The sequence below is a fragment of the Neoarius graeffei genome, chromosome 27, assembly GCF_027579695.1.
Source record: "Neoarius graeffei isolate fNeoGra1 chromosome 27, fNeoGra1.pri, whole genome shotgun sequence".
NCBI lineage: Eukaryota > Metazoa > Chordata > Actinopteri > Siluriformes > Ariidae > Neoarius > Neoarius graeffei.
This window is the reverse complement of record NC_083595.1, coordinates 14825359-14849272: the sequence shown is the minus strand read 5'-3', so window position 1 is coordinate 14849272 and position 23914 is coordinate 14825359. Positions and strand designations below refer to the sequence as shown.

Sequence of the window (23914 nt, the reverse complement as noted above, 5' to 3'; positions counted from 1 at the left end):
GGTTAACTGGTGACTCTAAATTGACCGTAGGTGTGAATGTGAGTGTGAATGGTTGTCTGTGTCTATGTGTCAGCCCTGTGATGACCTGGCGACTTGTCCAGGGTGTACCCCGCCTTTCGCCCGTAGTCAGCTGGGATAGGCTCCAGCTTGCCTGCGACCCTGTAGAAGGATAAAGCGGCTAGAGATAATGAGATGAGATGAGACTTCAGATAAGTTATTCATGTTAGCGTAACTCCGTTTTTACGTACTAACTAACAGTCCAAGTTAACTAGCTATGTGTTAATGTTAGCCATGGACAAGGTGATGGCAAATTCATAGAAAGTCATTTGACTAACCAGACTGCATAGCTATTGCAACATTATCGCTAGCTCTAAAAGTACAGACAACTTCGTTGCAAGCTTTCTCTTGGAATAAAACGTTTACATGCCTCAATATGCTTCTGCAGGTTGGATGATGAGTTTTTTTGTAGGCCGTGATGTGGTTCGTTTTAGGCAAACATATTTAAAACAAAATGAATCTTTAATCCGAACAGAAAACTGAAACATGGGTTCATGGGCCATGGGTGTGCGCGCATTCTCCAGAAGAACTGCCTTCTTCCGTTCTGCCATCAACTGATCACGTTCAAATAATGTTGCTGAGAAATCATTGAACTTGATTTGAAACAGTCTATGGACATGACGTGACCCCAGTGATTACTGATAGGCTGTCTCAGTGTCGCCTGCGAAAAAACCAATCACCTTTTAGAAAAGGAGAAAAAAAAATCCACTTTCAAAGCTGCTTCATAGTAACGAATAACGAGGACCTTGACAGAAATGTAATGGAGTGAAAAGTACGATATTTGCCTTTCAAATGTAGTGAAGTCAAAGTCAGAAGTTTCCAAAAAAATTAAGTACAGATACTCAGTGTACTTAAGTACAGTACTCAAGTAAATGTACTTCGTTACTGTCCACCTCTGTTAATTACACACTTTGTTTTATGTGGAGCGTCCACTCTACAATTCTTGATGTAAGTCATTGCTATAGAAACGCAGCATATTAAGCAAGCACGTTACTGTAATGCCCAGGTCAGACGGCTTGCAGGTGGACGCAGGCGTTTTGCGTCAAATCCTTTGCTATGGTCAGACGTATTGCAAGACGCAGAGTTTTTAAGCTGTTACGGCAGGACACAACCAGTCGGAAGCAGACGCAGCTAGATGCAGGTTGACGCAGTACACAGAATAGAAATAGAATAGAATAGAAAGCCTTTATTGTCATTATACAAGTACAATGAGATTTAAAGCTTCACCAAAAAGTGCACACACACATACTAAAATAAACATAGGAAAATATCTACAATAAAATTAATATAAAACTACTACTAAAAAAAACTACTGACAACTATACATAAACTTGTGCAAGTCCCTGAAGGAACACAGGTGCATAGCAGTAACAGGGTTGAGAATAAAGTGACTAGCTGCATCAAGTGATAGAGGTAGCATTGGCATGTACAGACGCCTATTTTCAGTATGTAGGCAACTAAAAAACAGATGATCTGACTTGGTATGATAGTGCAATAAGACAGTTTACAGATAGCTATGATATTAACAGTGCAAATATGACAGTTTACAGTACCTAAAATGACAAAGGAAGAGGATGTCTAAGAACAGATGAACTGACTTGATATGATAGTGCAATATGACAGTCTTGTGACATTTACAGTGCAAATATGACAGTTTACAGTCTGACAAGGAGAGACTAGGTTTCTAGGTTTGAGTTCAAGTGGTTAGCAGCATTGTGGTGATTGTTACCTTGTCAGTGGTGTTCAAGCATGACAGTTCCTCAGTGCAAACTTGAGTTGAGTATTGTGACAGCTCTTGGAAAGAAACTGTCCCTGAGTTTGTTTGTTTTGGCTGGTATGGCCCTGTAGCGCCTGCCAGAGGGCAACAGGTCGAAGAGGTGGAAGCCAGGGTGTGTATAGTCTTTTATGATGCTCTTTGCCCTGCCTAGGCACCGGGAGTTGTAAATGGTGGACAAGGGAGGTAGAGGGCAGCCGATGATCTTTTGTGCTGTGTTAGTCACCCTCTGCAGTCTGGTTCTGTGCAGCTTGAGTGCCACACTGACACAGCATAGGTCAGCAGGCTCTCAATGGCTGACCGGTAGAAGGTCACCAGCAGGTTCGTGTCAAGTTGCTCCTTCCTGAGCACTCTCAGGAAGTGTAGTCTCTGCTGCGCCTTTTTAACCAGTGTGGTGGTGTTGGCTGCCCAGGAGAGGTCAGCAGAGATGTGGACCCCAAGGAATTTGAAGGGCTCCACTCGCTCCACGCTTTCGCCGTTGATGTACAGGGGGGCAAGGGCGGCTTTGTTCCATCGGAAGTCCAGGATGAGTTCCTTTTAAAAAAAAACTTTTAAAAAATGTATTAAGGCCATAAGACGTCTCGCAAGTTGTTGTTAACTATTTGCAGGTGCGGTATGCGTCTACTTGCGATGCATCACAGCCATCTCTAAAGACTCTGTCTTCCCCTGCGTCTAGCTGCCACTACCTGCTTTAACCTGTGATTTGGTCGCTCAAGCGTTGCACGTCCGCCTGCCTTTACATGCGCCAACCTGCTATTTGCACCGATTTTGAAGTGAATCGCAGCTGAAATGCGAACAGATCGTGATCCACTTGCGTCAACCTGCTTCTACTAAAGACCCTCTGCAACTCTCTGCCATTATCTGCGTCGTTGTGCTTCGACGCAAGACCAGTCTTGCGTCTACCTGCGATTTTGTTATCGCAGGTAGACGCAAGTAGTTGAAAGCTACTTGCAGGCTGCCGTCTGACCTGGGCATAAATATAAACCTGTGATTTGCCTTGTCACCAGAACTATGGTCAGAACCGGTGTTATTAAAAGCAAAACAATCCAAATTAAGTGTATGGCAGTGCTGTGGTGTACAGTAACTTACAAAAGTATTCATGCACCTTGCTCTTTGTCCTGTTTTGTCGCATCACAAGCTGGAATTAAAATGGATTTTTGGGAGATTAGCAGTATTTGATTTACACAACACGCCTACCACTTTTAAAGATGCAAATTGATTTATTTTTATTTTTATTTTTTTTATTGTGAGACAAACAATAATTAAGATGAAAAAACAGAAATCTGGAGTGTGCGTAAGTACACCCAAGTCAATACTTTTGTAGAGCCACCTTTTGCTGCAATTGCAGCTGCAAGTCTCTTGGGGTATGTCTCTATTAGCTTAGCACATCTAGCCACTGGGATTTTTGCCCATTCCTCAAGGCAAAACCACTCCAACTCCTTCAAGTTAGATGGGTTGCGTTGGTGTAGTCTGGCTAACGCGACTTCAAAGCTCTACGAGCTATTGGTCTGGCTAAGATATTAAGCCCAACCATTTCCCAGAGCCCGTGGTTGACCCGCCTCCCTGAAATGCCTCAGTTTGCTACTGGTCGAAGCCAGAAAAGGCTGTGACGAAGCTTAAACCAATCACATCACTCTTTCCTCTGACGTATGTGACGCGACGGAAACTGCGGGGCTAACTGGTAGATTAAACTCTTACCGAAGCCGGTTGGGAGCAAGGCAAAAGCGTCCTTCCTTTCAATAAATACCTCCAGGGCTACTCTTTGCTCCGTTTTCAATGAGAAGTTCCCGTTGAGTGCTTTCAATACAGCATCTACCGCTGTGTTAAAGGCTTGCCGCTGCTCCATGTTCGTGATGTGAATGAAGCGCTTCCGGCATAGATTCTGTAAACAATCTATGGCTTCCGGTCGCAGTTCTACTACGTCACTGCCTTGAACACGCCTCTACCCAGGGCCGTTGGAGATGCTCAAAGTTGATTGGTTCCCGATTTTTCAGGAGCTTGGAAGAGCTGTAGATAGCTTGCCTGGCCAGACTAAGCTCGCAACAGGCCCTCGTGTTGCGTCACGCTTAGGATGGGCGGGCCCAGGCTAGCGTTGGTGTACAGCAATCTTCAAGTTATGCCACAGATTCTCAGTTGGATTGAGGTCTTTGATTTGATTAGTCCATTCCAAAACATTTAAATGTTTCCCTTTAAACCACTTCAGTGTAGCTTTAGCAGTATGTTTAGGGTCATTGTCCTGCTGGACCATGAACCTTCATCCCAGTCTCAAACCTCTGGCTGACTCAAACAGGTTTTCCTTCAGAATTGCCCTGTATTTAGTGCCATCCATCTTTCCTTCAGTCCTGCCCAGCTTTCTTGTCCGTACAGGTGAAAAAATATTCCCACAGCATGATGCTGCTGCCACCACCATGCTTCACTGTAGGAATGGTGTTCTCATGGTGTTGGGTTTGCGCCACACATGGCATTTCCCATGATGGGCAAAAAGATCAATTTTAGTCTCATTTGACCAGAGAATCTTCTTCCATGTGTTTGGGGAGTCTGCCACATGCTGTTGGGCAAACTCCAAATGTGTTTTCTTAAGAAATGGCTTTTTTTCTGGCCACTCTTCCATAAAACTATGGAGTGTACGACTTAAAGCGGTCCTATGGACAGATACTCCCATCTCCACTGTGAATCTTTGCAGCTCCTTCAGTGTTATCTTTGGTGTCTTTGTTGCATCTCTGATTAATGCCCTCCTTGCCCGGTCTGTGAATTTTGGTGGGCGGCCTTCTCTTGTCAGGTTTGTAGTGGTGCCATATTCTTTCCCTTTTGCTGTAATGGATTTAATGGTGCTCCCTGGGATATTCAAAGTTTGGGATATTTTTTATAACCCAATCCTGATCTATACTTCTCCACAACTTTGTCTCTGACCTGTTTGGAGGCTCCTTGGTTTTCATGTTGCTTGCTTAGTAGTGTTGCAGAGTCAGGGTCCTTCCAGAACAGGTTGATTTATACAGACATCATGTGACAGATCATGTGACACTTTAATTGCACACAGGTGGATCTTAATCAACTAATTATGTGACTTATGAAGTGAATTGGTTGGAGCAGCTCTTATTTAGGGGTTTCATACAAAAGGGGGTGAATACTTATGCACACTCCAGATTTCTGTTTTTTCATCTTAATTATTGTTTGTGTCACAATTTTTAAAAAAAACAACAGTGTGTACCTTTTAAAGTGGTAGGCATGTTGTGTAAATGAAATGGTGCTAACCCCTCAAAAATCAATTTTAATTCCAGCTTGTAATGCGACAAAACAGGACAAACACCAAGGGGGATGAATACTTTTGCAAGGCACTGTAAGTACAGAATTGATATATTCAACTGCTTTTCTATTCATGACTGTATTCTTGACTAAATGTTTCTAGGTTTGCGATCACAAAACGCATGATCAGACAGAAAATATTCATGTTGCCATTATGGGTTGTGGCGCCTCAGTAGCCACCGAGAACCAAGGAAGGCCGTCAGAAATTGGTAAGTGGATATCACCTTGTGTTTTAGGAAGTACCAACCAACTAGATTTGCACAAGGACTAGCATTATTTCTTTTATACCACACTTGAAGTAACAAGTGGTATCTTTGCGTATACAGTACTGTTGCAAAAGTCTTAGGCACACGTAAAGACCAAAACTGGCTTAAAAATATTTTAAGTTCGTTTCTTAGACAAGTATATTTTTTAAGTTTGTTACCTTGTTAACAGTTTCGGCGAGAATCTCCCGCCTTCTTCAGAAACAGTCACCAGATGTCGAGTGGTGACGTGCCTTATCAGCTGATGTTGCGTGCAGGAGGCGTGAACGTCCCGCCCAATTTGACAGGTAGTCCACGCCTCCTGCTGTCAGGTCGCTCCTCCAGGATGGCGCTCCAGGTGTGCGACAGTGCATACGCTCCCTCGTCCCGGTTCATCGTCCTCTGCGCCCGCTTGCGTATCTCCACTGCCTCTAAAATCCAACGCTGGAATCTATTTTCTTCAGCGCGAATGACTCTGGCCTCTTCCCAATTCATTATGTGATTTTGCCGTTTGCAGTGGTCTGAAATGGCTGATTTTAGGTTTTCTTGGTGTGCTTTTTCTTTTTCGGATCTTGTGAGTCTTCTTGTTGTTTCTTTTTCACATTCTAATTGGTGTTCTTTCCTTCGAGTATGGAAGCATCTGCCCGTTTCACCAATATAGACTTTATTACATGAACGGCAAGGGATTTCATAGATGACGTTGCATTTATTGTCCAGTTGTATTTTGTCTTTGGGGTGAACTAGCAGCTGTCGGAGGTTCTTGTATGGTTTGACAGGGGTGTTGATGTGGTATTTCCTCATGGATCGTTGGATGCGTTCTGTGACTCCTTTTATGTATGGTAGTGTGACAAAGCCTCGGTTTGTTTTTTCGGTGTTTTTTCTTGTTTGTTTATTTTCTTTTATTTGTGTCTGTAATTTCCCTTTCCGAATTGCCCACGGTGGATATTGGCAGTTTTTTAATGCCTGTTGGATGTGTTGTTCCTCCTCCTGTCTGTCTTTCTCCTCCGTGATGGTCTGTGCTCGGTCGTATAGTGTTCTGATTACTGACATTTTGTGTGCGATGGGATGTTCTGATGTCCAGAGAAGATATTGGTCGGTGTGTGTAGGTTTTCTGTATGTTGTAATTCTAATGTTCCCTTCTTCTGTGTGGTGTATTTTTAAGTCCAAAAAAGCTATTGTCTTGTCCGTTTCCTCTTCGTGTGTGAATTTGATGTTGCCTGTCTTGTCTATGGAGTTTAAATGATCCGTGAGTTGTTGTGTGTGGCCTGTTTTGGTTATTTCAAGAATGTCATCAACGTATCTTTTCCAGAAGATAGGTTTGCAGTCATCCGGTGCTGTTTCTATGGCTCGGGTTTCCAGATCCTCCATAAAAAAGTTACATAGAGTGGCAGATAGCGGGTCCCCCATTGCAAATCCCTCTTTTTGTCTATAGATTATGCCTCTAAATTGGAAAAATGTGGAAGTGGAAATGAAATGTAATAGTTTTGTTATGTCCTGTACTGTAAGTTTTGTGCGTTTTTTCAGGGTTCTGTCTGCTTTTAACCGGTTTTCTACTATGTTGAGAGTGTTTGTGACCGGTGTTTTTGTAAAGAGGGATATGACGTCATGCGATACAAACATTTCATCCTTTTTTATCTTGATTTCCTTTAATTCTTTCGCCAGTTGTTTTGAGTTTTTGCAGTGGTATTCCGTGAGTCCGAGGAGTGGTTTGATTATGTCTGCCAACATCTTGGAAAGGTTGTAAGTAACTGATCCTATACTGTCTACTATGGGTCTTAGTGGTGCTCCGGGTTTATGAATTTTCGGTGTGCCATATATCCGGGGGGTGATGTTTGCTGTGGGGATGAGGTGGTTGTATGTTTGTTTATCGATTTTGTTGTCATCCAGTAACGGTTTGAGTAATAGCTTTAGTCTTCTTTTCTTTTCCTCCGTTGGGTCTTTTTTTAATACTTCATATGTGTTTGGGTCCGTGAGCATTTCATTCATTTGTTTTTCATATTGATTAGTGTCCATGATAACCGTGGTCCTCCCTTTATCAGCCGGTAATATTGTTATTTTCTTGTTCTTTGTGAGTGTTCTGATGGCTTCCATTTCCTGTTTGGTTATGTTTCTGGGTGGCGGTTTAGCTGAGGTGAGGATGCCTGCTATTTCATTCCTTAATGCGGCCTTCTGTCCTTGGTCCTGTATCATATTGCACGCTAGTTCCGTGGCTAATACGAATTCTTCATGCGGGATTTTATTTGGTGTGATGGCATAGTTTAGTCCCCGTGAGAGTATAGTGCGTTCTGCTGTTGTTAGTGTGTGTTTAGACAGGTTGCAAATCCAGTTTTTGTTTGTTTGCTTGTCCTTGCATTTATTTTGTTTCTTATTGATAAGTCTGTTCAGTCTGTTTGCTTCCATACTCGAAGGAAAGAACACCAATTAGAATGTGAAAAAGAAACAACAAGAAGACTCACAAGATCCGAAAAAGAAAAAGCACACCAAGAAAACCTAAAATCAGCCATTTCAGACCACTGCAAACAGCAAAATCACATAATGAATTGGGAAGAGGCCAGAGTCATTCGCGCTGAAGAAAATAGATTCCAGCGTTGGATTTTAGAGGCAGTGGAGATACGCAAGCGGGCGCAGAGGACGATGAACCGGGACGAGGGAGCGTATGCACTGTCGCACACCTGGAGCGCCATCCTGGAGGAGCGACCTGACAGCAGGAGGCGTGGACTACCTGTCAAATTGGGCGGGACGTTCACGCCTCCTGCACGCAACATCAGCTGATAAGGCACGTCACCACTCGACATCTGGTGACTGTTTCTGAAGAAGGCGGGAGATTCTCGCCGAAACTGTTAACAAGGTAACAAACTTAAAAAATATACTTGTCTAAGAAACGAACTTAAAATATTTGTAATAGTTAGACATAATGAACATCCACTACTGGCTTAAAAATAATGAAATAATGTTCCATCATTTAAAAAAATGCTCTAAACAGTAATCAGTGAGCCATAATACATGAAACAAAGTCAGTATTTGGTGTGAAACGAGTCTTTGCTTTAAAAAAAAAAAAGAGCTGTAGGTTTTACTGAGCATCTCGCAGAACCACCCACAGTTCTTCTGGACACTTTGACTGTCTCATTCGCTTCTTAATTTTGCACCGAAACCCAGTAGCCTTCATTATATTTTAATTTTTAATCTGAAAAGTGCTCTTTTAATGTAACATGCTGCTCACTTCTTTTTTTAATTTTTTTTAATTTTTATTTTTTTTGTCTGGAACATTTAATTTTGCGAACGTTTGGACTCCTAAAATATTTTTGTACTGACTCGATAATGTCGAAGTCATAAAATAGAAATCTATAACAAAGTTTGTATGAAAAAAATAGAATGCCTAAGACTTTAATAATAATATGTTTATTTAAACCTTTTGCAGTAAAATAACTGAATTACAGTTTTAGGTCAGAAACAATAAATACCAGACAATACAATATGAATAAACAGTTATATTTTTATATATATATATATATATATATATATATATATATATATATATATATATATATATATATACGCAATGTATTAAACATCAAACAACATAGGATAAATCTTGCGCAAATTTGTGGGTAACAAAGTTCTTAAATCTATTAGTTGCTACAGTTCGTACAGAAACTTTGTTTGCCGATCTTAATGCGTAGTGCGAGCTTGTTACAACCAAGAGACTTGACACAAGGCTATATACTGGGTTTTCTGGCTTTAGTTTAGACATAAACTTCTTACCTGCTGTAATTATGCGATCAAATAATGTAACTAAATTAGCTTTAGTTAAGGCTTTGCTATAATCAACGCCTGGGAATATGATAGAAAGTGCACGCTTCTGAATCTTCTCTATAGCGTCAGAAAGGTACTGTGGAAGGCCGGCAAAAACAACAGAAGCGTATTCTAATGTCGATCTTACGAGTGAGCTGTACACTTTAATAATATCAGAGGAAGGCACTCCGCAGCGCTTAAGCTGTCTAATGGCATAAAGCCTGCGATTTGCTTTCCTCACTATATAATCACAGTGAACCGCCCAAGTCAAGTCATGTGAAATATATACTCCAAGAAATTTAAATGACTCAACTCGTTCCAAAAAAGAACCACATGTGGCAATAGGCGGGCACTGATAACTATTATAGTGAAGAAAGTCAACCGACATTACCTTGCATTTCGCTGGATTTAGGCACATGTTGTTATTAGCTGCGAAAGATTGCACCTCAGAAACTACGTAAGGTAAGATAGAAGGTGCGTTTCTTGGGATTATTTCGAGGACCGTCAGGTCATCTACAAATTTAGCGCGGGGGAACCGCTACACAGTAGATCATTGACCATTACAGAAAAAAGGATTGGGCCTAACTTTGTTCCTTGCGGTATCCCTCCAAATAATTTCATGGGTGGAGAAGATGAAGGGTTTATACTAACAGATTGAATCCTACCCTCTAAAAACAATGCCACCCAGCGTAGCATACAGGGGTGAATATCAAAATTCGAGAGTTTATTCAATAAGATGTTATGGTCTATCAAGTCAAATCCTTTCTTAAAGTCTGCAAAGAACCACCTGGTCCAGCAATTGCTTCTGTCCAAGGCCTCAATGGTAAGATGAAGAAGGAACACTATAGCTTGTTCGGTGGATTTCCCAGCCACTGCAAACTGCTTGGTATCTAGCTGTTTATTGATACCAGGCAAAATACGAGATGGAGTGAATCCTTCCATTATCTTGGTGGTTTCGCATGTTGGAGAGATTGGTCTAATGTCACTCTCAGTACAACGTGGGGGATTCCATTTTGGCAGAGGACGCACTATTGCACTCCTCAACAGACTAGGCAGGAACCCTTCTCGCAGTGACGTGTTGTAAATATCAGCGACCACAGGAGAGAGTTCAAAGGCGAAGCTCTTCAGAATCAAGTTGGGTATTCCATCTGGACCAGAGGCTTTATTGATCTGGACAGCTCGCAGGGATTTATATGCCTCGTATGGTAACACCAGTAAATCTGGTGGAATATCCGGTACAGCGATGGCAGTAACATCACTGCGAGAGAGAGGCCTAAAGTCAGACGTTAAACCAACGAAGAACTCCTTGATCTTCTGGCACAAGGAATGGATGCTATCGATATTGTGACCATCGATCAGCTGACTAAACCATTGCCCTTCATGTTTCGATACACCAGATAGATTATTTACCTCGTTCCACCATCTTCGTATATTAGTGTTCCTTAAGTTTTTTACTTTGGCATTATAGAACGAACGCTTGCACACAGCTATGGCAGTAGAGACCTTATTCCTCCAGAACTTAAAAATGGGTGAATGCTTACCAAACTTTGCAAGCATTTTCTGCCTCTTCACAATCCACGATTTTATTTTACTGGTAATCCATGGTTTATCTGTTCCGTGCTTGCGGAAGGCTTTAAGAGGACAGAATCTGTCTAAGGCATCGATGATAGTGCGATGGAAAATATCAAACTTAGACTGGCAGGAGATAGCAGAATACAACTCGGTCCAGGAATAAGATGTAATCCATTGACCAAATTCTCTGTCTACTTGGCCTGCTATCACGTCTTAACGCTATTTGCTTATAAGGCTTGCATGATGATAGAGTATTACATGGGGTTATCAATATGGTGAAATGATCACTAGTTCCCAATTTGGGCAGTTGCTCTGGGGGACAAAACAGGTTGGGCCTGTTTGTTAAGCACCAATCCAACACTCCAGAATCTCTAGTCAACACCTTGATAATTTGTGAAAGTCCTGTCCTGCGTTTAGTGTCCACAAGAGAAAGCCCAGTACTAGTGGGATTAAAATCACCAGTGATCAACACTAGGCCTTCAGGGTGCTGACTGAGAAACGAGTCAACATTAGCTTGCAGATGTTGTAACAAGATCTTGTTTTCATTTACTTCGCAGTTTGTAGGATGGTAAACAACAGCCAAAAGAATTATAGAAATAGCACGTGGTAGTCGGTGTGGCCTGAGTTTTATCCATAAAGATTCAACTTCAGGCACTTCATAGGCACTCAGACAAGAACAAGGAATAGACGAATGGATGTAAAGGCAGACTCCGCCCGCGAAGGAAGGTCTATCACGTCTGAAGCAAATAAAATCCATAAGTTGAATAGCAGAATCCGGAATAGTAGGGCACAACCAGGTTTCACTAATGGAGACGATATTCGCCTTCTTATGATCCACAACGGCCTGTAACTCATCGATCTTAGGAGCAATAGATCTAATGTTGCAATATATAATGTTCGGCAAGAAGGAACATACGCTTTTGCACAGTACTGTATGTATTGTAAAAATATTAAGATGTATCTTTATTTGCATTCATCATTTTTCCTGTCGCTAGTGCACTTGAAGCTCACTTTGTGCCATTGACTGAGAGTAGCTCATGTGTACTGTAATCAAATAACTTTTGCGTTCACTTCCTCCTCTTGCTCCTTACACAGATTTGATGGTCAAGCCGCCCAGCCCAATACTGAGTAAGTGCCTAGCTTTCATCATCTTTTTGTCTCTTAAATATCTAAAAAATCTTTTTAATTTGACGTCTGTTCAATTTGCTTAAAGTAAAGGCTCACTCTATTTGGATTATCTTTTTTTTTTGGGGTGATCCGATGCATGCATCCTTCACAACAAACAACATCTAGAGCGGCATCTACAATTATCGACACCTTAACGATCTTTTGGCCATTGCAAAAGTAGAAAATACTTTCAATATGTAAATTGTGCATGGATAATTAAACTTTTACCGGATAAAAAATGAATTGATTCCTGATTGCTTAGTGTATCAGATCACGTGACCCCATTCCACAATTATCAATACCTTTTGTCCACAGTTATCGATGCTGTTCCACAATTATCGACACCCATATGATTATTTATTTAAAAACCAAAAAAAACCCAAAACAGTATGCGGTATTAAGTGAACAAAACACAGATTTTAAAATTTGTATTAAATAGACTTATATTTAATCCAAAATATCTTTTATATAAATATACCAATGTTTGTGCTTATGTAAATGAAGTAATTCTAATGTTTGTAAACAAATGAACTGATAATGTTTAACCTGTCAGAAAATCTTTTTGTTCTACTTTCTACCCGCTCTCTAAGTATTTCCGTAGATCACGTTTTGTTCATCATTCAGTGTTGTTTGTATTAATTTCTAGTTTTGTCGTTTACCAACAAATGTCAACAGGTGATTGACCTTGTAACCACATGAAAATCCAGGTCAAAGGTCGCATGTCATTCCTCGAACCAAAATATAAAATGTCGACCGATATTGTAATATGTGGTAGATATTTACAACAAGGGTGGCACGGTGGTGTAGTGGTTAGCGCTGTCGCCTCACAGCAAGAAGGTCCGGGTTTGAGCCCCGTGGCCGGCGAGGGCCTTTCTGTGCGGAGTTTGCATGTTCTCCCCGTGTCCGTGTGGGTTTCCTCCGGGTGCTCCGGTTTCCCCCACAGTCCAAAGACATGCAGGTTAGGTTAACTGGTGACTCTAAATTGACCGTAGGTGTGAATGTGAGTGTGAATGGTTGTCTGTGTCTATGTGTCAGCCCTGTGATGACCTGGCGACTTGTCCAGGGTGTACCCCGCCTTTCACCCGTAGTCAGCTGGGATAGGCTCCAGCTTGCCTGCGACCCTGTAGAACAGGATAAAGCGGCTAGAGATAATGAGATGAGATATTTACAACAAACTGCAAGAAAAAATATTTTCTGAACGGAATAGAAAATTCTGAATATTTCAAGTGTGTAATTATTTTTATATGCTAGGAATTTAATTCTGGTCTAATTCTATTTATTGCAATCGGATTCCAAATACTCTATAAACATTCCATTCTGTTATGAATCAGAAAAAAAATTATAAATCGCAGCACTTTTTTTTAAAAAAGTACTTCATCTACTTCAACAACGTTGCACAAAGATCGATCTGTAACACTTGTAAACGTCCCTTAATTCCACAGGGTGTCGATAATGGTGGACACCAGTGAAAGTGATCACTATTATCATCGACACCTCGTGTGACTTCTCAAACACGCGTTTAGATACAAAATGGTGGCTGTCAAATGAAGGAGTAAGAAACAAAGTAGGTTTTGACAAGGATACCATGAAATATCGGTGAATTTGATCAGTAAAAACATGTCCATGATCTTTCCACCATGCTTATCTGCGATGATAACGTCCGAGTTTTCCGAAAATTGCTGATCGTGCTAAAAAAATTCCATCTCCGGTAACGAGCTGTGTCATCAGACAACAAGATCAAAGGGTGAGGCAGGTCTTCCGGTTGATTACCGTATTTTTTGGACTATAAGTCGCACTTTTTTCATGGTTCGGCTGGCCATGCGACTTATACTCTGGTGCGACGTATATATGTTTTTTTTTTTTTTTTTTCACCGCGAGAGGCTTCACCTGGAGGCTTGACAAAAGTGCTCCAGCCACTGGCCATCTCGGTGAACCGGAGCTTCAAGGCAGTTCTGCGACAACTGTGGGAGCAGTGGATGATTGATGGGGAACACAGCTTCACGGCAACCGGGAGGATGTGCCATGCGACTTTCCTTGATGTCATCGGGTGGATTGACAAAGCATGGGCTTCAGTGACAACGGAAACCATCCTGTCGGGGTTTCGAAAGGCTGGAATAACTGGAGCTGATGCCGAGTCTGACGACAGCCACGCAGAAGAAGAGGAAACGGCGCTTCGTCTGCCGCTGGAGTTGGCAGACTTGTTCAGAAGCGACACCGAGGATGAGGAATTCAATGGATTTTCTGATTTGGAGTGAAATCGTCAGCTTGATAAACTTGATTGACCTGTGTTTTATTATTAATGATAGGCCTATAGTTATTTAAATAAGTTATGTAATGATTTTAGGCCTATAGGCTATTGAATAACTTGATGTTACGGTACATATTCAGCCAGTTTTTCTCTGGGCTATTATAAATGATTTTGTTTTGCATTTTTAAAAATAACTCTCCTTCCAAGATGAACTTTATTCTTCGTCTCTGATGTTATGGTGTTAATGGTCTGAATAACGTTAAATGTTTTTATCTGATATGACGTTAACTGGCAGGCGCACTTTCTGCCTGTTTTTTTTTCTCTGAGCGGTTGTTGTTGTTGTTTTCACTAGACGGTTGTTTTTACTACCGTACCTGTCTTTGGAGATGATATACCTATAGCCTACTTGGCCTCTGATTTGATGAAATAAAATTCGACAAAAATGAAGAATGACACTCCTCGATGATGACTACAGCTTTAATAACAAAGATGAAAGAGCCATGGGGCGATAATAAGCCCTACCGGTAAAAATATTCTAAAAGCAAACTGATTAATGCATCAGTAATAGGCTACTAATATTAGTTATAATAATAATATAGGCTATTAGTAATAACGATAGTGATAGTGTTAAAGATAGTAGTAGATATTTAAAATAATCAGACTAGGCTACTTACAGGGCCAAGGGTGCGTTATCACTGCTCAGCTGTTCGTTTATTAAATAAACAATGCAGTCGCGCAGTAACCACGCGCCGCTTATCAGATAGAATCACAGATTCTATGGATAGAATAACCCTTCAAAAAAGTGCGACTTGTAGTCCGGTGCGACGTTTGTATGTTTTTATCGTCTTCATAATGCATTTTTTTGGCTGATGCGACTTAAACTCTGGAGCGACGTATAGTCCGGAAAATACGGTAATTAACCAATAATAACTGTTGGAACTGAAACTCTCACCTTTTGTAAAATTGTTTTTTATTGGTAAATCTGATAATTGTAGCCACCGCCGCTCTATTTCCATATTTATATGTTTACGGTAATCAAATTTTAAATGGAAACTGAAAAGAGATGAAGTCAAAATCCTAATCAAAATGACATGGTCATGTTTTATTTATTTACTTTATAATCTTGCATGCATGATCTTCCTACATCTGTGAGCTCATGTATGTAGAAGAGGGTAGATAGCACTTGCCTTTGATTGAGTATAATCCAGCGTGAGCAGTAGTTCAAAAAGATGAGATTGGATGGCTTCATGTGTCTCCCGAGGATGCACGTTGTCGTCCTCACCCTCCCCGGTTGACGAAGACCAAATTATGAAGAAAGTGGGGGTTGTGGAAATGCAGTCAGTCTGATAAAAATGTCTAAAATCTTGCGAGTAAAGTGTGACTTCCTCACACAGTGAATGTCATGATTTATCGATTTGTTGTCATATTGAATTGGACATGAGCTGGATAAGTTCAGTTTTCAATCAGATATCAGCCGTCAGAATGTCAGTCAGTACGTTTACATGCACATCCAAATCAAGCTGCTGTCGGTAATCGAGCAAAGGGTCCCAGCAGGGGTGCCAGAGAAATCCAATCCTACATGCACACAAGGAAATCGAGCTATTGTGTGAGGTACATTGTGCACCCGAGCTACAGGTGGCGCTACACGCCCCATCATGTTGGTACACTTCTGGTTGTCGTCATGAAGAAGAGCTATTCAAGAGTATAAACAAAGTTATCAGTTCCGTGTTCACAAGAAGAACGAGCTGATGAGCATGAAGCTGAATGAGCATGAACTCTGTCTCCTCATTGCTCCAGAAGTGCACGCTTCTGCTCGCCATTTTCTCTTCCTCCTGACCTCTTCTGCTGCTCGCTACTACTGCTGTTGTCATGCCGACCGAGGCTGTTGTGTTTCCCGCTTGTGGTCTCGTCACTCGTCACTTCCGGAAGGGGCAGTGCTGAAGTAAGTAGCTCGACTACGTAGCTCGATAGGGTATACATGCACTAAGTAGCTCGGCTACAATCGCATAATCTAGGTCATGTAGCTCGATTACGAGAAATCAAGTTTGGTTCAATTTCAGCCTAGCTAAGGTGTTTCCATGCCATTTAGAACTTCGATTTCAGTCGAGCAACGACAGAAATTCGATTTTCTCTATGTGCATGTAAACGCACTGACTGATGCAACTGCATTTGGACTGAAATCTTTAAATGAAAGTTTCTGCTTTTCCACTTTTTGACGTAAGCAGACTTTAAAATGCAAGAATTCTGTTGATGGTTGAGATGCATGCAAAAGGGAAATGAAATGAAGTGAAAAGGGATGAAGTCAAAACCCTCTAGAATGTCACTGTATCTACAGCTGTGGTCAGAAGTTTACATACAGTGACATGTCATGGTAATAGTTGGGCTTTCAGTAATTTCTTTGAACTGTTCTTTTTCTGTGGCAGAATGATTGTACAGTATACATCTTTAATTAAAAAAAAACACTTATTTGGTGCACAAGTTTTAATTTTCTTTGGGTTTTCTGAAATCAACCAAAATTAAACCAATATTTAATTTTCAAACTGATAATTGTTTTTTTGTAAACATACACTCGTTCTGAATTTGATGTCTGCAATACGTTCCAAAAAAGTTGGGACAGGGGCATGTTTATCACCGTGTTACATCACCTTCACTTTTAACAACGCTCAGTAAGCTTTTGGGAGCTGAGAACACTAATTGTTGATGTTTTGAAAGCGAAATTCTTTCCCATTCTTGCTTGATCTACGACTTCAGTTGCTCAAGAGTCTGGTGTATTTTTTTTTTTTATTCTTCAGAATGTGCCACACATTTTCAATGGGAGGCGGGCAGGCCAGTTTAGCACCTGCACTTTTTTTTTTAAACTACGAAGCCATGCTGTTGTAACAGGTGCAGAATGTGTCTTGGCATTGTCTTGCTGGAATAAGCATCTGGATGGCAGCATGTTGCTTCAATACTTGTATGTACCATTCAGGATTAATGGAGCCTTCACAGATGTGTAGGTTACTCATGCCATGGGCACTCACATACCCCCATACCATCACAGATGCTGGCTTTGAACTTTGTGCTGGTAACAATCTTCATGGTTCTTTTTCCCTTTAGTCCGGAGGACAAAACGTCCATGATTTCCAAAAACAATTTGAAATGTGGATGGTCATGGATCGTTGATGGTGAAATCCCTAAATTCCTTGCAGTTGTACATTTGAGCAAATCATTGCATTCTGTTTTTGTTTACGTTTTACACAGCATCCCAACTTTTTTGGAATCAGGGTTGTACAATGAGAAATTCCAAGGATCTCAGTGCAGATCTGAACAAGAGGATCATAGATTTTCACAACTCAGGAATATCTCTTGGAGCCATTTCAAAACAACTAACTGCCCATAACAAGATCATCGGCTATTACCTCACCTGCGATGGAGTAAGTGGGGCGAGGTATTGTGATCAGTGTGGTTTGTTTGTGTGTTTATCTGTTAACAGTCTAGTGTCTAGACAGTTGCACCAATGGACTTCAAATTTTGAGGGTAGGTGGGCAATGGTCTGTAGATTGCCTGATTTTGGGGGTAATCGGGTCAAGGTGAAGGTCAAGGTCACCGGAAAGATCAACCTTTGAGTCAAAATAACACATTTTCCCTTATAACTCAAAAACGGTTGTTGATAGACAGATGTTTACTATTATGAGCATATAAGAACTCCCATATGGCCTTTTATTTGGCACCATGATATTTGACCTTGAGTGACCTTGAAAGGTCAAGGTCACAGATTTTCTGAGGGCTGTAACTTGAAAACAGTTGATGGTAGACAGATATTTACCCTTATCAACTTATAGGAAGTGCCATATGGGCTTTCATTTTGGCACCATGATCTTTGACCTTGAGTGACCTTGTAAGGTCAAACTGAAGGTCATGGGTTTTCAAAGGGCTATAACTTTAAAATGGTTCATGCCAGCCAGCCAACATATAAGAAGTCCCATATGGGCTTTCAGTTGCTGCCATGACCTTTGACCTTGAATGACTTTGAAATGTCAAACTCAAGGTCATGGGTTTTCATAGGACTATAACCTGACGGCTGAAAATTGAGAAACATTACCATTATCAACATATTGGTATAAAATAAGTGCTGCCGGGCGAGGTTTGTTTTGCCTGGTAAGACTTGTTGGGAGGTGTAGTCACTTTGCCAAGCCACTTTGCTGGAAGAAGACCCAAACTGTCACCCTTAGCTGAGAGGAAGTTGGTTCGGATGGTCAGGAACAACCCTGGAACCACCAAGGCGCAGACTTGCCATGAACTGGAAGCTGCCAGAACACTGACTTTTACATCGCCATGGACTGAAAGGCTGCTGTCTAAGAAAGAAGCCCCTGCTCTAAATCAACACCTTCAAGCTTAAAGTTTTCAGCTGATCGCACAGACAAAGAAAAAGCCGTCAGAAGGAAAATTTTATGGTCAGATGAGACAAAGCTTGCGTTGTTGACAAACAAAGGAGTGTTGAAACTTGGACACAATTGGGCGTTCCAGTAAGACAGCGACCCCAAACACACATCAAAGCTGGTTGTGGAGAATAAAGCAGGCTAATATTAAGCTTAAAACAAGTCCTGAGTTCAAGCCTATGGAAAATATGTGGCCTGTGTTTACAAGTCACATCCGTGCCAGGAAACACACAAGTTTAATTGAACTCCATCAATTCTGCCAAGAAGAGTGATTCTGCCAGAAGCTTGTTGATGGCTACCAAAGCATCTGGTCACAGTGAAAGTTGCTAAGGGACATTTAACCAAATATTAGGTGTGGTGTACCGGTATGTATCATTCAGAAAACCCAAAATAAATTAAAACTTGTCCACAAAGTTCTTTTTTTTTCTATGAAAGATGCATGTTGTACAATCATTCTGCCACAGAAAAGGAACAGTATGTCAACTTACGACTGCAACTATGTATGTGTGTGTATCTATTACAGCAAATACCATGAAAAATCGGTTCATTAGATGTACATTAGTGAAGAAAAAACATGAGCCCACCCTGACTTGCTCTGTTTGCCCGTGTTGTTAATGAAGGCTGCGCCACCTCTTCCCCCCCATGTCCTTAACTCCTTCCTGCACTCTCAGCAACTCTTCCATCACATCTTTAATTAGCAGCCATGATGCCAATCTCCAGAGACTATGCCTATTTTTAGTGCCACTACTGAACTTCAGCATGTTTTGAAAGATTGAAGTGTTCTTATGTTAACTGACATGGGCGTGTTTTATAGAAAGCGTTAGTTCTGAAAATATAGTACAGTAGTTCTGACATAACACTGTGGTAGGAAGTGCATTTTGAGGGATTTGACCTTTGTGTCTCGCTATTGTACTTTTTAATGTGGTTTCCTGCAGAATTCATACTATTTTAGATTTGTAAGGTTTCATGGCTTGTTTTGTGCAATAGCTGATCCATTGTACACCACAGTAAACCTTCACCAAGTTTAAGAAGATTTCATGGGTGGAGAGACCAGAAATCCTACTGTATATCATGGAATATTTCACACTTATTCCATGAAATCAAGTCGGACATGAGCTGATAGCCTACGAGGTGCATAGCACCGAGTTAGCTATAAGCCATGTACGACGAGATTGAGTGGAGTAAATGTTGACTCTTTCCACATTCACTGGATTTTCAGAAACGGAGCATTTTTATTAATATTTGTTTTGTTTATACAAAACAGCCGACAAAATAATTTCCGCTTAGAATGTAAACAAATTGGCGAAATGAAAGTATCAATTTGTGAAAAGTACTATAATAATAATAATGCTTGAAATTTTTTTTTAAAAAGACACGTTTTTGCCATCAAATACTTTTATTCCCTTTTTTTATTTTGTAGTGTTTTTGTTTTTGAATATTTTTTTTTAATTTCATCCTCAGTTGGTGCACCAGCACGCTTCACCATTTTGTTTTTCTCTACTCACAATATTGCTGGGTTTCACATGACATCACATCCGCCTCATTAGTTTTCCAAAACTTTAGCTGGTGGTCTACCAGAGCTCAGTTGATAAAGTGTTTGTACGGAGAAGGTGCATTGCTCGCATGAAAAATGCCTTACGCTTGCGTTGTTTTAGGTTGTTCGAATCGATCAAACCATGAAACTGATCAAAGTTTCTTCAGAGTTTCCTGTGAACTAATAAAAACGGGTGAACGAACACAGGATTTCACAAAAAGACTCTCAGCTATGTCCTTAGTGTTTTCCAAGTACTTTTCTTGCTGTGTGTCATTATTTTACGGTACTTTTTTTAGTCATGAAGTGCTAAGGCCAAAAAAAAAAAGTGTGTTTCCGTTAACATGAAATACTAAAATAAGGTCGGTAGGTAGGAAAAAGTTTTTTTTTTTTCTTAATTTTTTTTTATTTTGTTCGAAAAAATTAACACAAACATCTTACAAAGTAGTATTTTGGCACAGAATCCTTTATACCACACATCATAATAAAATAAAAGTGTTTTATATCTTTAAACGAATAAAAAAAAATATCGCGAGAGTTCGAGTTATGATCTATGGAAGCGTATTGCTGCCACACTCAAAAAAATTGGCTTAGAATCAAGTAATTACGTGAAAAGATATTGTTAACAAAGTTATCACGTTTTTACAATATATCATGTAATAACATCACGTAATTTCATGATACGAAATTATCACGTTATTTCATGATATTTTCATGTAATAACGTGAAAACACCTTATCAAGAAATAACGTGAAAATAACGTCCTAGGCTAGGCTACTTCCATTAAAAGCAGACGGCCTAGCCTACTGTAGAACTTGGGTCGAGCAAAAACACAGAGCAAAACATGGCTGAATCCTGAATGACTCCTATTTGTATAAATAGGGGACTACATAGGCGGCAAAACGTAGTGTTTTTCCCTGCCATGGAAGTGCACTTGTATACTGAAGAGGAAGCAATTTGCATTACAGCCTTGAATGAGGATTCAAAATGGCGGCTTGGCTCAGTTTTCCCTTCCTCCTTTAGTATACAAGTGCGCTTCCATGTTTATGCAGGAGGGCTGATAGAAGTGGCGAAACATTTTACTTTTTATCGTTTCTTTCACAACTTGAATGTGTTGAAACAAAAAATTATGACAAACTAACGCCGCTTACACTAAAATATCGAGGGAAATTTGTAATAAAAATTTTACGGTCGGCAATTTCGACGCGGAAATTCTCGATCGGTCGGGTTACCGGAAACACACTTTTTTTTTTTTTTGGCCTAAAGTCCCCAGCTGTTTCTTTGTTTCCTTCTTACTCCTCACAAAGTCCATATGCATGAAGGCTGCGACAAAATTCTTCCCCAGCCATACAGTTACAATGCGCCGTGATCACTTCTCCGTCTTGTTTTAACTAAGATGCAGGTCTTTAAAGGGGTTTCTGATGAGCTTTGTGAATGATTTACCTGAGAGATAAGAGCCAACACAGGTGAGAATCAAGCCAACTGTTATTTGTTTACACTTCAACTTGCAGCGCTTCGTTGTAAAGACGCGAACGAAAAGCTTAAAAAAAAACATACTTACACAGGCAAAAACAATACAGGATTCATTCGGCAGCGACTTGATAGCGAGGTCCTTTACCCAGCCACATACAAAAAAGTTTTAAGCCTCCATACTCTTCCACACTTTCATCTGTTTTGCGGTGTAGAAGGACGTCTGCAACACCAGATAGTTCGAGGTGTCGGGGAACTTGACTGAAGGGTAGTTTTCGAGATCGTATGACAAATCCTTATTTCCCAGACTGTAGGCGTCGATTCCATTGCACAGAGCAATCTTCTGAATATATCCAAAGTGAGCAGTGGCTTCTAGATTACGAGCGTACTCTAACAAGTTATCACTAGTCGTTTGCACTACGGCAGCTGTTTAGACCACCACTTCCGGTAAAACCGCTAAGAAAAGTCACGTGACTGAAACCCAGCAATATGAGCTGATAGCCTAGTAGTAGAGTAGCCAATCAGAGCACGCGATTGCTCATATCCAGTGAATGTGGATAAACTAATTTGTATTATTTCCTGTGTGTGTGTGTGTGTATAGCAATGAAAGCTGCTATACTGATCCAGCGCTGGTACCGGCATCACATTGCCCGACTCGAGATCAGGAGACGATATACTTGGAACATTTTCCAGTCTATAGAGTATGCAGGAGAACAGGACCAGTTGCAGGTAACATCAAAATAGTTTACACAATTATTCAGTTTTACCAGTCAAGCAGTTATCAAAAAAAAAATCAAGTTACTTCAAGCAAAAACTGATTTAAGTGATTTTGAAATTTTAACTTTGAAATCCTTTTTTTCTAAATTAGTATCACGTCTCTGATATTTCTACACTGTAACACTATGGTAAGGGGTTAAATATTAAAACAAAATCACAGTATGTTAAGTGTACAGTCCAGTATGACAGTTTTCAGAGTAGCTATTAACAACCACAAGGGGATTATTTTAGATTGTGGCATATAACACTGCAGTGCTTTTACTGAAATGTGTATAATACCAAACTAATGATACTCCAGCTTATGTTTATGATCTGTCTGATTTGTGATTTGCTGTAAATAGTCATTTCACAGAAGCTCTATTTTATTTTCCTCAAGCTTTCCAGTTTCTTCAGCTTCATGTTAGATAACTTCACACAGCTCAACGGGAATGGACCAGGTACTGAGAATGTCATCTATATACTAAATTACACTTGTGCATCTGCTTGTACATTAAACCAGTTATGTAGCACTAAGTCAATTCTAAATACAGAGCCAAATGTGTCTTGTGAGTAAGTCATTCGAATCGCTTTCAGAGGTGGTCATGCGTCCACTGTAGCCTCAGGTTCCTTTTCTTGGCTCCTCCAAAGCCATTTTGAAAAAAAAAAAATCAGTGATCAGGAACGTAATCCATGTATGTTATATGGACTTGAGTGTTTTACTGGGAAATACACCACTTGTATTTTTCATACGAGCTACATCCAGGACCTGGAAACCCAAATCCATGACACAAATCTCTGTATGTCACTCATGAGGGAATTGATGAATTGTTTTGATAAATTTGAGTACTTTTTGTTTGTGAATGTGTCGATATAATAAAAAGAACATGACATGTTGGTTTGAAGATATGAAGTTTATCTTGCCATGCTGAAAAACTTGCATTTTTCATACGAAATACATCACGGAACTGAGTGACATATATATATATATATATATATATATATATATATATATATATATATATATATTTAAATGATATTGGCTGGCTTTGAGTGGTATATCAGATATATTCCATTCAGCTAGCATCATACTGAATGAGTCGAAGAGGAGTAGCTGAATGGAATATAGAGTGGATATAAAAAGTGTTCACATCCCTTGAAAATGATAGATTTTTCTGATGTAAAAAAAATGAGACCATGATAAATAATTTTAAAACTTTTCCCACCTTTAATGTGACCTATAACCTGTACAATTCAATTGAAAAACAAACAAATCTGTTAGGGGGAAAAAAAAAAAAAAAACGTACAATAAGCTGGTTGCATAAGTGTGCACACCCTTAAACTAATACTTTGTTGAAGCACCTTTTGATTTAATTACAGTATTCAGTCTTTTTGGGTTCACACCTGCCATCAATTAAAATGACTCTGATTAACCCCAAATAAAGTTCAGACATTTACTCAGTTGCATCCTCCAGCAAAAGCCAGGGTTCACAGAGAGCTTACAAAGCATCAAACAGTTACAAAGCACTGTTGAAAGGTATCAGTCAGGAGAAGGGTGCAAAAACATTTCCACAGCCTTAGATATAC

The 23914-nt window shown here is 40.2% G+C and overlaps 1 protein-coding gene across 3 annotated transcripts in view; it reads left to right on the top strand.

The window, feature by feature from the left end:
- The window catches only part of ppef1 (protein phosphatase, EF-hand calcium binding domain 1), a 112788-nt gene that overhangs the window by 19501 nt on the left and 69373 nt on the right, over positions 1–23914 (top strand). Inside the window, exons 1-5 of one of the 3 annotated variants that reach the window (XM_060911836.1) lie at positions 5109–5168; positions 5238–5343; positions 11836–11868; positions 22176–22303; positions 22728–22788. In XM_060911836.1, coding sequence (XP_060767819.1) covers positions 5289–5343; positions 11836–11868; positions 22176–22303; positions 22728–22788 — 277 coding nt within the window. In that variant the 5' untranslated portion in view covers positions 5109–5168; positions 5238–5288. Of the gene's footprint in view, positions 1–5108; positions 5169–5237; positions 5344–11835; positions 11869–22175; positions 22304–22727; positions 22789–23914 lie in introns of those variants that run through there. The other 2 variants (XM_060911835.1, XM_060911837.1) reach the window with 2 other exon arrangements.